At 46.5% G+C, this 11742-nt stretch overlaps 1 protein-coding gene across 1 annotated transcript; it reads left to right on the top strand.

Annotated features, from left to right (window-relative positions):
• The first annotated feature begins 910 nt into the window (after positions 1-910).
• On the top strand, positions 911-9555 carry ITM2A (integral membrane protein 2A). Its single transcript, XM_065729262.1, has 6 exons — positions 911-1048; positions 3863-3994; positions 4219-4407; positions 4987-5097; positions 5975-6125; positions 8495-9555. The coding sequence occupies exons 1-6, from the start codon at positions 965-967 to the stop codon at positions 8581-8583; spliced, it is 756 nt and encodes a 251-aa protein (XP_065585334.1). The 5' UTR covers positions 911-964; the 3' UTR covers positions 8584-9555.
• The last annotated feature ends 2187 nt before the right edge of the window (positions 9556-11742 follow it).

Raw genomic sequence — 11742 nt, 5'->3', positions numbered from 1 at the left:
AGTCCAACCTATGAAGCCTTTTCTTCTCCCCCTCCTTTGGAGACACTGGATGAATGGTGAAGTCCTGCCTGCCTGCTTGCCAGCTGCGGACTCCTCAGGCCATATTTCACAAGAGCTGGGTGGTGCCTGCTGATGCTCTCGACTTGAGATATCCTATCCTGCTGCCATGCTGATAGGGCCCAGAGATACCTCCACTGCACCAGTGGTGTGCTCCCAGTGCGAGTGCCTACGTGTGATGATCCACGGGATGGAAGGAGGATGACAGCTGAAGGAGGGAGGGAGCAGTGTGCAGCGAGCACTGCCTGCCACCACGTCCCCTCACCTCCTGCTGTTGGCCTCCTCCAGATTTGAGGCCACTTTTATGACACAGGACCTTTACATGACACAGGATCCTCGCCCACGAACCTCTACGTGCAGCCTCAGCGCTGCATGAACCCATCGGGGACAGCGCTGGGAGCTCCCCAGAATCAAAGTTTGCTGCACGGAGGGCAGGGCAGGCCTCGGGCTCAGCACAGGGGCTCACAAGAGCAGCTGATCTCAGCTCCTCATTGCCTTAACGACCAGCTCGCGTGCCGCAGGATCCGCTCCTGCCACGCACTGCCACAGCACCCACACGCACGGTGGATCCAGCCCCCTTCACGGGCTTTCAGCACCAGCAACACGGTGCTGCGCACTGCAACACCGCCTTCCGAGCGGACGGAGGATGTTTTCGCGGCTGAAAACGCCCTCCAGCGCACAGCCCGCTTCCCAACCCCCCCACCCGCGACGGGCGCCCACCCGCGACCTCGCCCACCCCGCAGCGCGCGGGCGTTGCGATTGCGCCCCGCCCGCTAGGGGGCGCTCCCCCGCACCCTGCAGTGGGCGGAGCCCCGCGGCGGAGGGGGGAGGGGCGTGTCTAGGCGACAGGCCCCGCCCCTTCGGCCGGAGGCTGCGGAGCTGAGCGGCGGAGTGCGGCGTCGGCGCCATGGTGAAGATCGCCTTCAGCTCTCCCTTCGCCCAGAAGGGCGAAGCCAAGAAGGAGGCGGCCGAGGCTCTGGTGGCCGACAAGGTGCTCCGGGCGGTGCGGGGGCCGCGGGGTGAGGGGAAGGAAGGCGGTGAGGGAGGAGGAGGAAGGCGGAGGAGGCCGCCGCCATCTTCTCGCGGCTCAGGGTTGCGCCGCTCGGGCCGGGCTTTAAAGCCCTTTAGCGGCCCCGGGTGGGGGAGGGGTGGGGGTGCCCCTCGTTGCTGTGCTCGGTGTCCGTTGCCCAGCGCTGTGTGTCGGAGCGGCCCTGAGCGCTGCGGGCCGGGGGGGGACGCGGGGTGAGCGGGTGCGGTTTGGAGGCCCGGGGCGGAGCTGCTCCGCTGTTCCTTTCTGGGGCTGTCGGTGCGATGGGGAGGAGGAGGAGGAGGAGGAGGAGGAGGATGAAGGGCAGCGGGCGTTGTGTTTGGGGGATAACCCACGGGCTCGAGGCCACGTTTCGGTGCTGCAGCCCTCTGCCGTGCGGCTTCGCAGCGCGGTCCTGATGGCGTTTATGCCCTCTCCTGTCCTCACCGCAGCTGCTCTGCTCAACTCGGCCGTGATTTGCGCTGTTTTGTTGCGCCCGTGTTGCTCTTTCACTCTTCCCTCTGGCTTCAGGGCCCAGAGCTGCGTGCAGGCCGTGAGTTTGCAGTGCTGCTCAAAGGCTGACCTGCTCCAACGCTCATTTGCTTTTCGGGGGGATATCGGCGCAGAGCAAACAAGCTTGGTGTCTAATGCTGATTGAGACAGCGCCGAAAAAACCCACTGGGATATCTGTACAAAACCCTTGAGCTTGCACAATCCTCTCCCTGCAGGTCCTCTGGGGATGGCTGTGTCCACACTGTCTTTTGACCTTGCTGCAGATGTGAATGCGAGTGGTTTTTTTCCTGTGCTGCTCCTAGCTTTCTTTGCTTGTTGCTGCACGGCTTAGGATCACCTCTTTATGCTCCTATTGTTTTAGAGCAGAGGCTGCGTAACCTCCTGGAGCAAACTCTTGGTATTGTGTTCTCTTATCAGCTCTGTCAGTCTTCTGAGAGTCAGGCTTCCTACATTGTGTCTTGATATGATAAATAGCTTGGCTTTGTTTGAGACAGCTGTAGTGCAAGTGTAGCTACTGCCATGCTGACATTATGCAAGTGCTGGGGTGTGTGTAGTGCCGAAACCTGCAGCAGACTGCTGTGTTCAGCTAATGACAGGCTTGATGAGTAAGTAACCGAAGGGCTGAAAGGTGTAGGAGAAGATGGCAGAACGAGCAGATGATCCTAACACCAAACTAGCTCTGAAAGATGTTTTCTGTGTGGTGGTGTATAGAGATGGCACCGTTCTGATGTGAAACCAGGTTGCTGGGGTATTTTGTTTTTGACAAGTGCTTCACCAGCTGATGGGAGCAGCTTAGATCTTGCTGAACTAACGATTTTCTGCTTGGAGGATGGGAGAGCGGAATGTAGGAGCACTGATTTTTCACTAAGCAGCTTGTTTGCTGTTTCATTGGCTGTGCAGTCGGTGTGTTTGATTTCCATGCTGACGTATCTCACTGAGCACGGGAATGTGTGCAGCTTTTGTAATAGCACCGTGGCTTGTTCTGATCACAGGTCACTTAAATGTGCTGTGCAGGAATGCACATAAGGGGACTGTGGGATTAAGAGCAGCCATGGAGGCTGCTGTGCTAAATCTAAGCACTGAAGGTAGGAATAGCACACCCCATGTGAAATCGTTTTTCTGCGTGTGGAAGTGAAAGAGCAGGTCTTGATAATGATAAAGTTAAGTCCTGCAGTCATCAATCATTACAGGGGAGTTCCTGACCAAGAATCACAATGTTTGTGGGGGTTTTCTTTCCTTTCTAAGGACCTAAAGGCAGGGTGTTTTCCAGGTGAGTGCCTCTTTTTGATGGTTTTGTGTTTGGGAGTGCTTTTCTTCTTCTCTCACGGGGTCTGCGTGGGCTTTTTGCTTGAAAGTCTAGGAAGGCCTAAAGAACAGTGTGCAAAAATGAACACTCCAGTATCAGCACCAAGTCTGTGATTGTATCACACACGAGATCACTGTGTTATGTAATGGTGATCAGCGTTTCCCTTGGCTGCAGTCCTGCTCTGTGAGAGCACACCAGGAAAAAACAAGGCCCTGAGCTGGGGAGTTTTAGGCTGCTGGGTTAAAAAGAAACAACTTCCGTGGCACCGTGCGAGGAGGAGTACTGTGAAGCTGAGAGGTAGGATGTGCTGCAGGAGTTTATTTTTATTTGCCATAATTTGAAGTTGTGCTGGAGCTGATGAGTAGTTCTCGTTCGCAGTGAACTGGGCTTGTGCAAACTGTAAGTTCTGAAACCTGAATGTCAGCCTTATATCGATGTCTCTTTCCCAATAGGAAAAAAATAACATCTCAGCTTTTTCTGTTAGTCTGGCTCTGTGGGAAAAAGTAAGGCTATCTTCTTCCATCTGATAGGGAAAGAGGAGTAGGCTTTGGGAACAGGCCTGAAAACGTGGTGTACCTGAAAATGACCTTGCTCTATAAATCTTGCTTTCCCTGTACCATGTAGTGGCTGCTGCACTTTATCTTCTGTTACAGCTATTTAAATTTCCTGTAACTCAAATAGCCTTTTTCAAATAACTTTGGTGTCTGACCAGAGGTTAGTCTAGGAAACTTGCTCTAAGAAAATATCCTTTCTTCAGTGCTGTTTGAAAACTGTTCTGAATATGATAGAGCAGTATTTCGTGCAGGTGGTTTCTTACTGTGTGACACTTGACTTCTGTTTCTTCTGTGTGTATGCTGAGAATAGCTGCTGGGTTTTGGTCAAAGTGAAGTATTTGATACCTCCTTATTTTATATTATGAGTGGCTACACCTTCTCAGTCCTCATCATTCTTTGTTAAAGGATCCAGAAGTTGCCACGCAGGGTGGTGAGAACTCATCTGGAAGATGCCTGTTGACTCTGCTGGGTTTAGCATTCATCTTGGCAGGAGTTGTTGTTGGTGGAGCCTGCATCTACAAGTACTTCATGCCGAAGGTAGTGTGAAAGTTTGTTCTCTTTAAGCATCAGTAAACAAAAAAGCGTAGCTATGAGTGGGTTACCTCTGCAAAATAAATCCTTTGCCTCAAGCCTGCTGTGTCCTTGGAAAGCTCCAGGTCTTGCAGATTTGCACTTCACGTGAGTGCTGGAAATGCAATTTTAAAACAACATCCACTGTAAAAGAAACTAACAGCAAAACCTGCTCTCGCTCTTCCTTTCAGCATAAGGTGTACCGTGGGGAGATGTGTTACTTTGAGAATGAGAATCGGGATCGTGCTGTGGAACCTTATTTCCTCCCTATTGCTGAAGAAGCTGACATCCGAGAGGATGATAACATAGCCATCATTGATGTGCCCGTTCCAAAATTCTCTGACAGCGATCCGGCCGCGATTGTTCACGACTTCGATAGGGTGAGTACGTGTGAGGCAGCAAGAGATGGCTAATCCACTGCTCACTGGGAGGCTGGAGCAAGTGGTAGTTATAGTAGCTCCAGGGTTTTAGTTGCTGAGATGCTGAAGCTCACTGTCAGTGCAAACATTGCCTTCAGTTTGGGCTTCAGTGTGGGAAATCTGACCTTTGGAATCCAGTGGGTAGGTTGCCTTTTAACTCTACAGTAGTGGACTGACTTCTGGAAGTGATGATATAATTATATGAGAGAAGTTCAGACCCGGACTGAATCTGCTGCACTATTTCTCAAGTAATGTATCTCAGTGATGTGCAGTTTTGAGTAGTGTTGTCCATGGCGTGTCTAGAAGTGGCACTCACAGTTTGGTCCAGAATCCTATGTGAGCAAAGTGTAACGGTAACAGCTTTGTTTGGAGGAGCAGTGGTTGCCAAGTTCTTATACTAGATGTTCGTGTCAAAGCATTCAGCTTGCTGTGCACGGTCTTCAGCATTTTGAGATTCCTTCTTTAGACCTTATAGAATTGTGTTCTAATAATCAAAAGCCACCCTTAATGAACTGAAAACTTCTTTTTCCCCTAAAATAGCTTTTGACAGCTTATCTTGACCTGCAACTGGGTAAATGCTACGTGATTCCACTGAACACATCCATAGTTATGCCACCAAGAAACCTGATGGATCTCTTTGCAAAACTGGCGGTATGTGGGGACTTTCAGCTATTCTGACAAGATCACTCCTGATAAGAATGCTGGATGTTAGCTCTTGAGCTCAAATCTCCTGCTAGAACAGCCCTCTTGCCATTGAAGTACATAATCCTCCTGGCTCAGTCACAGTACTGGAGTGGAGGCCAGCTGTCAGTGCATATTATGTTGAGCAGATTCATGCATAATGCTCTTACTAATACATAGCTCTGTGAAAACTGAAAGCAACTAGTAAGTAAGGTCAGCTTTAGCTATCATAAAGGCATTTTATGAGGCTCCAAGTGTCCGTAAAAGCCTAAACCTGAAAGTTCCTTGCTGGAAGGCTCACTTGCTCTGCAAGAGTTTTCATGAAAAGGACAATTGTTCTTCTGTTTCACTATCACTGTGGTTACGAGCTCACTGTGAGTGTTTTGACTTCTCAGTGACTGAAAGTGGTATTCTTCCAGGAGGATTTAACTTACAGGTCAAGCTGATGGAGCCTGCAGTTATTTTCTGATTAAATGCAGTACTGAACTATCTTGTGTCCAATGATCTAGTTTAGTTCAATTCATTTTTCTTCTTTTTCACCTTAATAAAGACAACATTTAAGTGTGTTCCCTTGCCCCTGCGTTCAGAAATTGATTGTGAGCAGCAGAAAGTTATTTCAGTAGAGCTATAACCTTTTGGTGAAGACTTAGCTTTTATAGGTCATGCTGCTTCTTTTTGTATTGGGTATATATTGCCTCAAATAAGAGAACCTTCATATCTTTAGTATTAAAAAGAAGGGAAGCTGGAATCTAGGACTTCAAGCTCTTCCAAAGCAGAGAATAGAATGTAGTGATATTTGCCCTCTTCAGGTGTTGCACTATATCTCAAAGTACTTTCTCTTTTTTAGACTGGCTCCTACTTGCCTCAGACCTACCTCGTGCGTGAAGAAATGGTGGTTACAGAGGAGATAGATAATGTGTCTGATCTGGGGATCTTCATTTACCAACTCTGTGTTGGAAAAGAGACCTTCAAACTTCAGCGCAGAGACCAGATAATGGGTAAGTTTCCTTCAGTAAAAAATAAAAGTCATCAGGGAAGGGTAGGAGTAAGTACCTATGAATTCAGTATTTCTATACCCATAAATCTGTTGGTGTTATGACTTCTGAGCTGGGACTACTGGCAGAACTGATGTGTGTTGCTCTTTCACTACTTTAAAGCATAAATGTAAGTTTCACTCAATCAAAGTAAAAGAAAATTTCAGTTACAGGGTTGAAACTTACGGCCAAAACAGGTTTAAATGTAATCCGTTCGGTGCTTCTCATTGAAGCTGAAGATTATTTTGGCCTCAGGATTCATATGGTCCATCAGATTATGTGATTTGCTGTAGCTGTAACTTGCTCTTTCACTGTCCTTTCTAAATCTGAGTCACAGGAGCACAAAAATGACAGCATTGTCTTTGTTAATTTGCTCTGAAAGAGTGGAACATCTGGCTCTGGGCATCCCAGGCTTCCTCTCTGAAAGAGGAAGAAGACTTCTTAGAAATAGAGCTCCTGAGTTCCTACCTTGTTCCACCCCTTGCCCTTCTGTGGAAAGGACGGAGTTTTTCATGGCAGTGGTTTGACATTGGGAGGAGGACTGAAGTGCAGGCACATGATTCTGTGTTCTCTTGAGGCATTTTGTAGTGTGCTGCTCTCACCAAACGTGTAGCAAACTAATCCTTTGTAACTGCCTTTCAGAATGCAAATGATGGGTTTGTCAGAACTCTCTGCTCTAGTTTTCCTGCCAAACTGTTGGGCAAGATTTTCCTCTCCCCGGTTACAGCTTGCAGTGTCAGGAGCTGCATCTGCTGTTTGCTAGAGACTTAAAGTCCTTTTTAACAACAAGATGGAGGGCTCTGCATGTGGAAACATAAAACAGTGGTAGTGTGTAGCAAAAGCAGATGAAGAAACAATAAATGTTGCCTTTAAGGGAGGGAGAGGCCTGCCTTTCTTAGCTGTTACGAGCATGCTTCTGTGAGTAAGTCTGAACTGGCTGCTGCTGTGGCTGCAGTCTGCTGACGGTGCTATGAAGAGTATTTATGGTATTTTGTTAAAATCACCTTGCTGTAGCATGTTTCAGTTCTTGTTGCTGACAGCTTCACTGCTGTAGAGTACTTCCAGTAAAATATTCTGATAAATGAATAATGCTTCTTGGGACGGTTTCTTTCTTGTAATTGACCTTGTTTGCCCTTGGTGGGAGGAGAAAAATCTAGAAAAATGAAGACTGCTGGTGAGGAGAAAACATTTCTTGCCTTCCAGACAAGATTTTTGCACACCTTCTGGCATGTACAAAACCATCCTGCTTAATCAGACTACAGAGGATAAACTCCTGTAACCTCTGTGAAGAAGTCTGTTCATTCAGCTGATGCTGTTTGCCCTCAGATTACTGCAGAGTTGGATTGGTTTGCTAGGTTGGACTGTCCATAGGTTGTGAGGAAGTTCTTAGAGCTGTGAGTGAAGGCATGAGAGACTGGGCACATCGTTCTGCTGTTTCATGTGTCTGCATAGGTAGCCATTGGAAGCTCCCCGGTGCCTGTGTAAGCTGGGATGGAGATGAGCTGAAGGGTGAGCTAACAGTCCAGCCACTGGGGGCTCGTGCTGTGTTTAGTTTCAGGGAGAATCCTCATAGACTTTATAGGCAGCTCTGAACAATTCTGTGCTTATTAAACAAGCTGTAAAGCTTTTTTCTTTACTTCTTGTATACTGGAATGCTTTAATTGATCAGCTTGGCTTTAGTTGCAAGGCAGCTATGTTCTTATCTCCTATTAAAGATCCACAGCTGATAGAAGTAAACTATTATCAGTTCTGGTGCTGGCATGTCCCAGAATAGAGAAAATCACCTTAACTGTGATCACCTGTGTGACAAATCCTCATCTCGCATTCTCATGTGAAAGCTGTGCTGTGGAGTTACACTTCATGTTAATGTGCACTAGGAGTGGAGAGATGCTGATAACCAACCGTTGTTATTATTACTTTTAAACTTTTTCCTGTACTTTTTCAGAGTTTTTCAGTTCTCTCCCTGTAGTTCCAACCTGCTTTGCCTTTCTTTCCTTTGTGATTAGAAAGGACTAAGAGGTATGAGAGTCAATTTAGTGTTCTGTCACTGAAATGCTTGCTGGATACGAGGAAAAAATGGCAATATCTTTGCTTGCTTTATTCACTGTTTGTGTCTGGTCCTCTCCTAAGCCACTGCTCTGAAAATGGGAAGGGTTTTGTGAGGGAGTATGCAGCTCAACTGGCAATTCATGAATTCATAGATGTGGAATCAGTAGGCACAGAAGGGCTGTAACTTGTCACTGTCATTATTAGAAAGGAAAGGTTTGTGAATGCTTGCTGCAGAGTTCCTGATCTCTTGCTTTACTTAGGCTCTCATCTTCTCTCCTCCCCAGGTCTGCAGAAACGCTCAGTGGAGAACTGTCATTCAATCAGACACTTTGAAAACTCTTTCGTTGTTGAAACGAAGATCTGCCAGCAGTGAAAGATGTTGGATGGGAGGTGACTAGTTCACACCTTCATTGAGAAGTCTGAGCTTTAGGTGTCGACTTCTTAAATTATAATGTGCAGTGATAATCAAAAGCCTTATGCATTTTCTGTGTATTGCTTGTATTTCAAAAAGACAGTCACCATTTCAGCTTTCTTTGATCCTTGGTATATCTATTTTTAGTTGTCTCACGTAGAACTTAAGTTTGAGTAAGTTTTGTTTTTAGAAGGGTAATACCAGTTTATCCACAGAACGTGTGTGATCTAGAGTAACCTGGGAATGGCAGAAGAAACATATATATACAAAAATGTTAACCAGGAACCAGTTCTGTTCACCTTAACTTTCACAGAATGATCGATGTATTAATAATCTGTGGTTTGCACATCTTGTGTAGTTCTGTAGAGTAGTTCTGCACTCAGTTTTCTGGCTAAAAACCTGATGTGTATCATTAGAAGGTTTATTTTCACCTCCATTTGTGAAGCATGTAAAATCCAACCTCAGTGATCATAAACCTCTAACACTACCCTCTTTCTTTTTGTGCAATTACTGTATTGAATTCGTATGTATATTTGGAACCTTCCCTGAGCTTACATTTAATTCTTCTACCTTTCGTTTTTTGTTTTGGTATTTAGTTGTTAGATTCAGATGGATTTGCTCTTAAAGCTTGTCAGTATTTTGGTTATGAATTGGTTTATCCTGTACCTTCCTATTTCAGGAATCTGTTCTGGTAATTGCTCACTTGTGACTGTGACTGTAGTTGTAAACTTAAACGACTCTGGCTTATACAGACTTTTTAGATCCACTTTTTATGAGCAAGTAGCATTACTCCCGCAGTCAGCGCGCTGTTCTTTCCTGAAAGCTGTCACACGAAGATAGTGGAGTTAGCACCCTGCAGCTGACGAGAGTTTTATTAAGGGACTTTATATTGGCATAAATTCTGCGACCCTATAATAAATGTTTCTCTAAAAACTTGGTGTTTGTGTGACTTCCTGGTGCTCGGAGGCAGAGAGCAGTGCAGTGACGTGGGACACGATGGGCCCAGGGCAGCATCTGCTGTTCTCCCTCCTTCCCCTGGCTCCTTCCTCCTGCCATGCTCGCTTTCCTCATATTGTTAACAGTGGAAATACGTTGTGCTGCAGGGCCAGCTCGAGCAACGGGGGAGGAAAAGATGCGTCACTTCAGACTTGATCCCCCAAAGGAGTTTGATGCTGTAAACTGAATTCATTGAGCAGACTTCCTGGCGTGAGAACGTAGTGAAGAAAACTGCTGAACTGGAGCGTGTATTTTTGAATATCTGGTGAGTGAGACAACAGCAGCAGGGAGTTGTGTTCTTGCCTTGGAAACTAATGCAGCTCTTCTCCTTAGGTGCACGGCAATGCAGAGAATGTCTCTCCAAACTGGAGTTTGGCTCTCTGTGAAATATAAGCATAGGAGAAAATTCACGTCCTTAACTTTCTTACTGAGATACGGGAAACTCTTAATTCGTAGTGAAGCCTATGTTCTCGTGGGCAGGGAGCTGTCCGGGCAAGTTTCTGCTACAGACTTGCTGTGGGTTTGGACAAGTTACTGTTGCAACGATTTCCTGATTGTCTGAGAGGATATCGAGGGTGGGGTGCTTGTCTGGTTTGTTTTGGTAGCCTCGAGTGGAGAGGTCTGGAAAGAAGAGCTTTGCAGACAATGAGGAGCATCTGATCGCAGCGTTAAGTTCTGACTTTACAGAAAAGGTGATTTTTCCCTCCAGCTTCGGGTGACTGTACAGAGGACAGCTCTCACTGCAGCAGGCTTTGGCCCCCAGCTGTCTGGAGACACAGAACAGAAATACTAAAAATGCTTCCAGATAGGCTGAAACAGTTTCTCTTACCTTTGCCTGGTAAAGATTTGAAAAGAATGAAGTCAGTTCCTTAAAGACTTATTAGATGTTCTAGGCAATAAGCCAACCTATTCAGAGGAACATATTGTTCTCCTTACCTACTTAGTGTGCTGTCATTGGGAAGGTAGCTGCAGCTCCAGCCCTGCTCGTGGCCCTGACCATTGTACTCTGTGGGCCACAGTTTCAGGGCTGTTTCTGGGAGAATAACCAGGATCCCCAGGATTTGTTTCTGTGTCTGAGTAGCTCCTGCCTTCATCTGCTCTGCAGGAAGCGGAGATGAGAAGGGTGTGAGCTGGAAAGATCCTTTGCACCAGCAGATGGCACAGTCAGCAAGCCCTTGTGCTTGGGGCTGGGGCATGAGGTTTGGGCAGCTGATAAAACCTCGGTGCCTCAGCGGTGGGTGCACCGAGCGAACTCAAGCTGCTCTTGTTTCTTTTTTAGCCTGAAATGCATATTGCCAGTGAACTACCATAACTAAACTTCAAAACGGGTTGGTGCAAGCTTTCCTGATCTCGTGTGAAGCATCTCTGCTTGTAGGCATGAGTTCTGCCTTTAATAAGGAACAGACCTGTGTAAATGTATGAAATGCTATTTAATATGTGGGTGAAAGTTAGCTTCACTCATGGATGTGATATCTGGGCTGTATGATGACGTTACCAAGGTGCACACATGGACTCATTTACAGAAGCCACTTTGGTAAGTATGTTTACTGAGAAGTAATCTACACACACAGTAAAACCAGAAGCATCTGTGCACTTGCTAATAGACAAGTTATCTTTATGCTAGCTTACACTTTTTATTTTAATAGCTGTTATGTTTAAATACCTTTAGGAATGTTAAAATGGAACCTAGTGTTTTGGATGATTCCTGTTCCAGCATGTGAGGATTTCTTGTGTTTATTTGTATTCTGATCAGAAAGACACCTGAGACAATGGCAAGAAAGAGCAAAACTGAGCTTGTGACTCCGAGGAGATGCTGCTGACCTTCACAGATGCCTGGCAGCTCTCTGAATGTGACTGGTGAGGTGCAGGCTGCTGGTGGTGGCATAGTGGTGTTTCCATTACTGTGGTGCTGGTCTGTGCTTGAACTCAAGGTTTTTGTCCAGCTTGATTTTGTAAAAACTAATAGGAATGAAGTTGTTATTTGCAGATATAAATACTTTGAGATGGAGATTCAGGGAAATTAAAATGGGAACAGCAAGGGGACTGTTAAAACAGTCTTAAGACCTTAAAAGGCCTCGACCTGGTGTAAGAGCTTCTGCCTGTGTGAGCTGTTTGGCATCTCAA

Source organism: Cyrtonyx montezumae, unplaced genomic scaffold, assembly GCF_038088225.1.
Source record: "Cyrtonyx montezumae isolate F1298 unplaced genomic scaffold, pur_monq_1.0 scaffold_11, whole genome shotgun sequence".
NCBI classification, from domain to species: Eukaryota; Metazoa; Chordata; class Aves; order Galliformes; family Odontophoridae; genus Cyrtonyx; species Cyrtonyx montezumae.
Note: the sequence above shows the minus strand (reverse complement) of the source record. Positions and strands in the feature narration are given on the sequence as shown.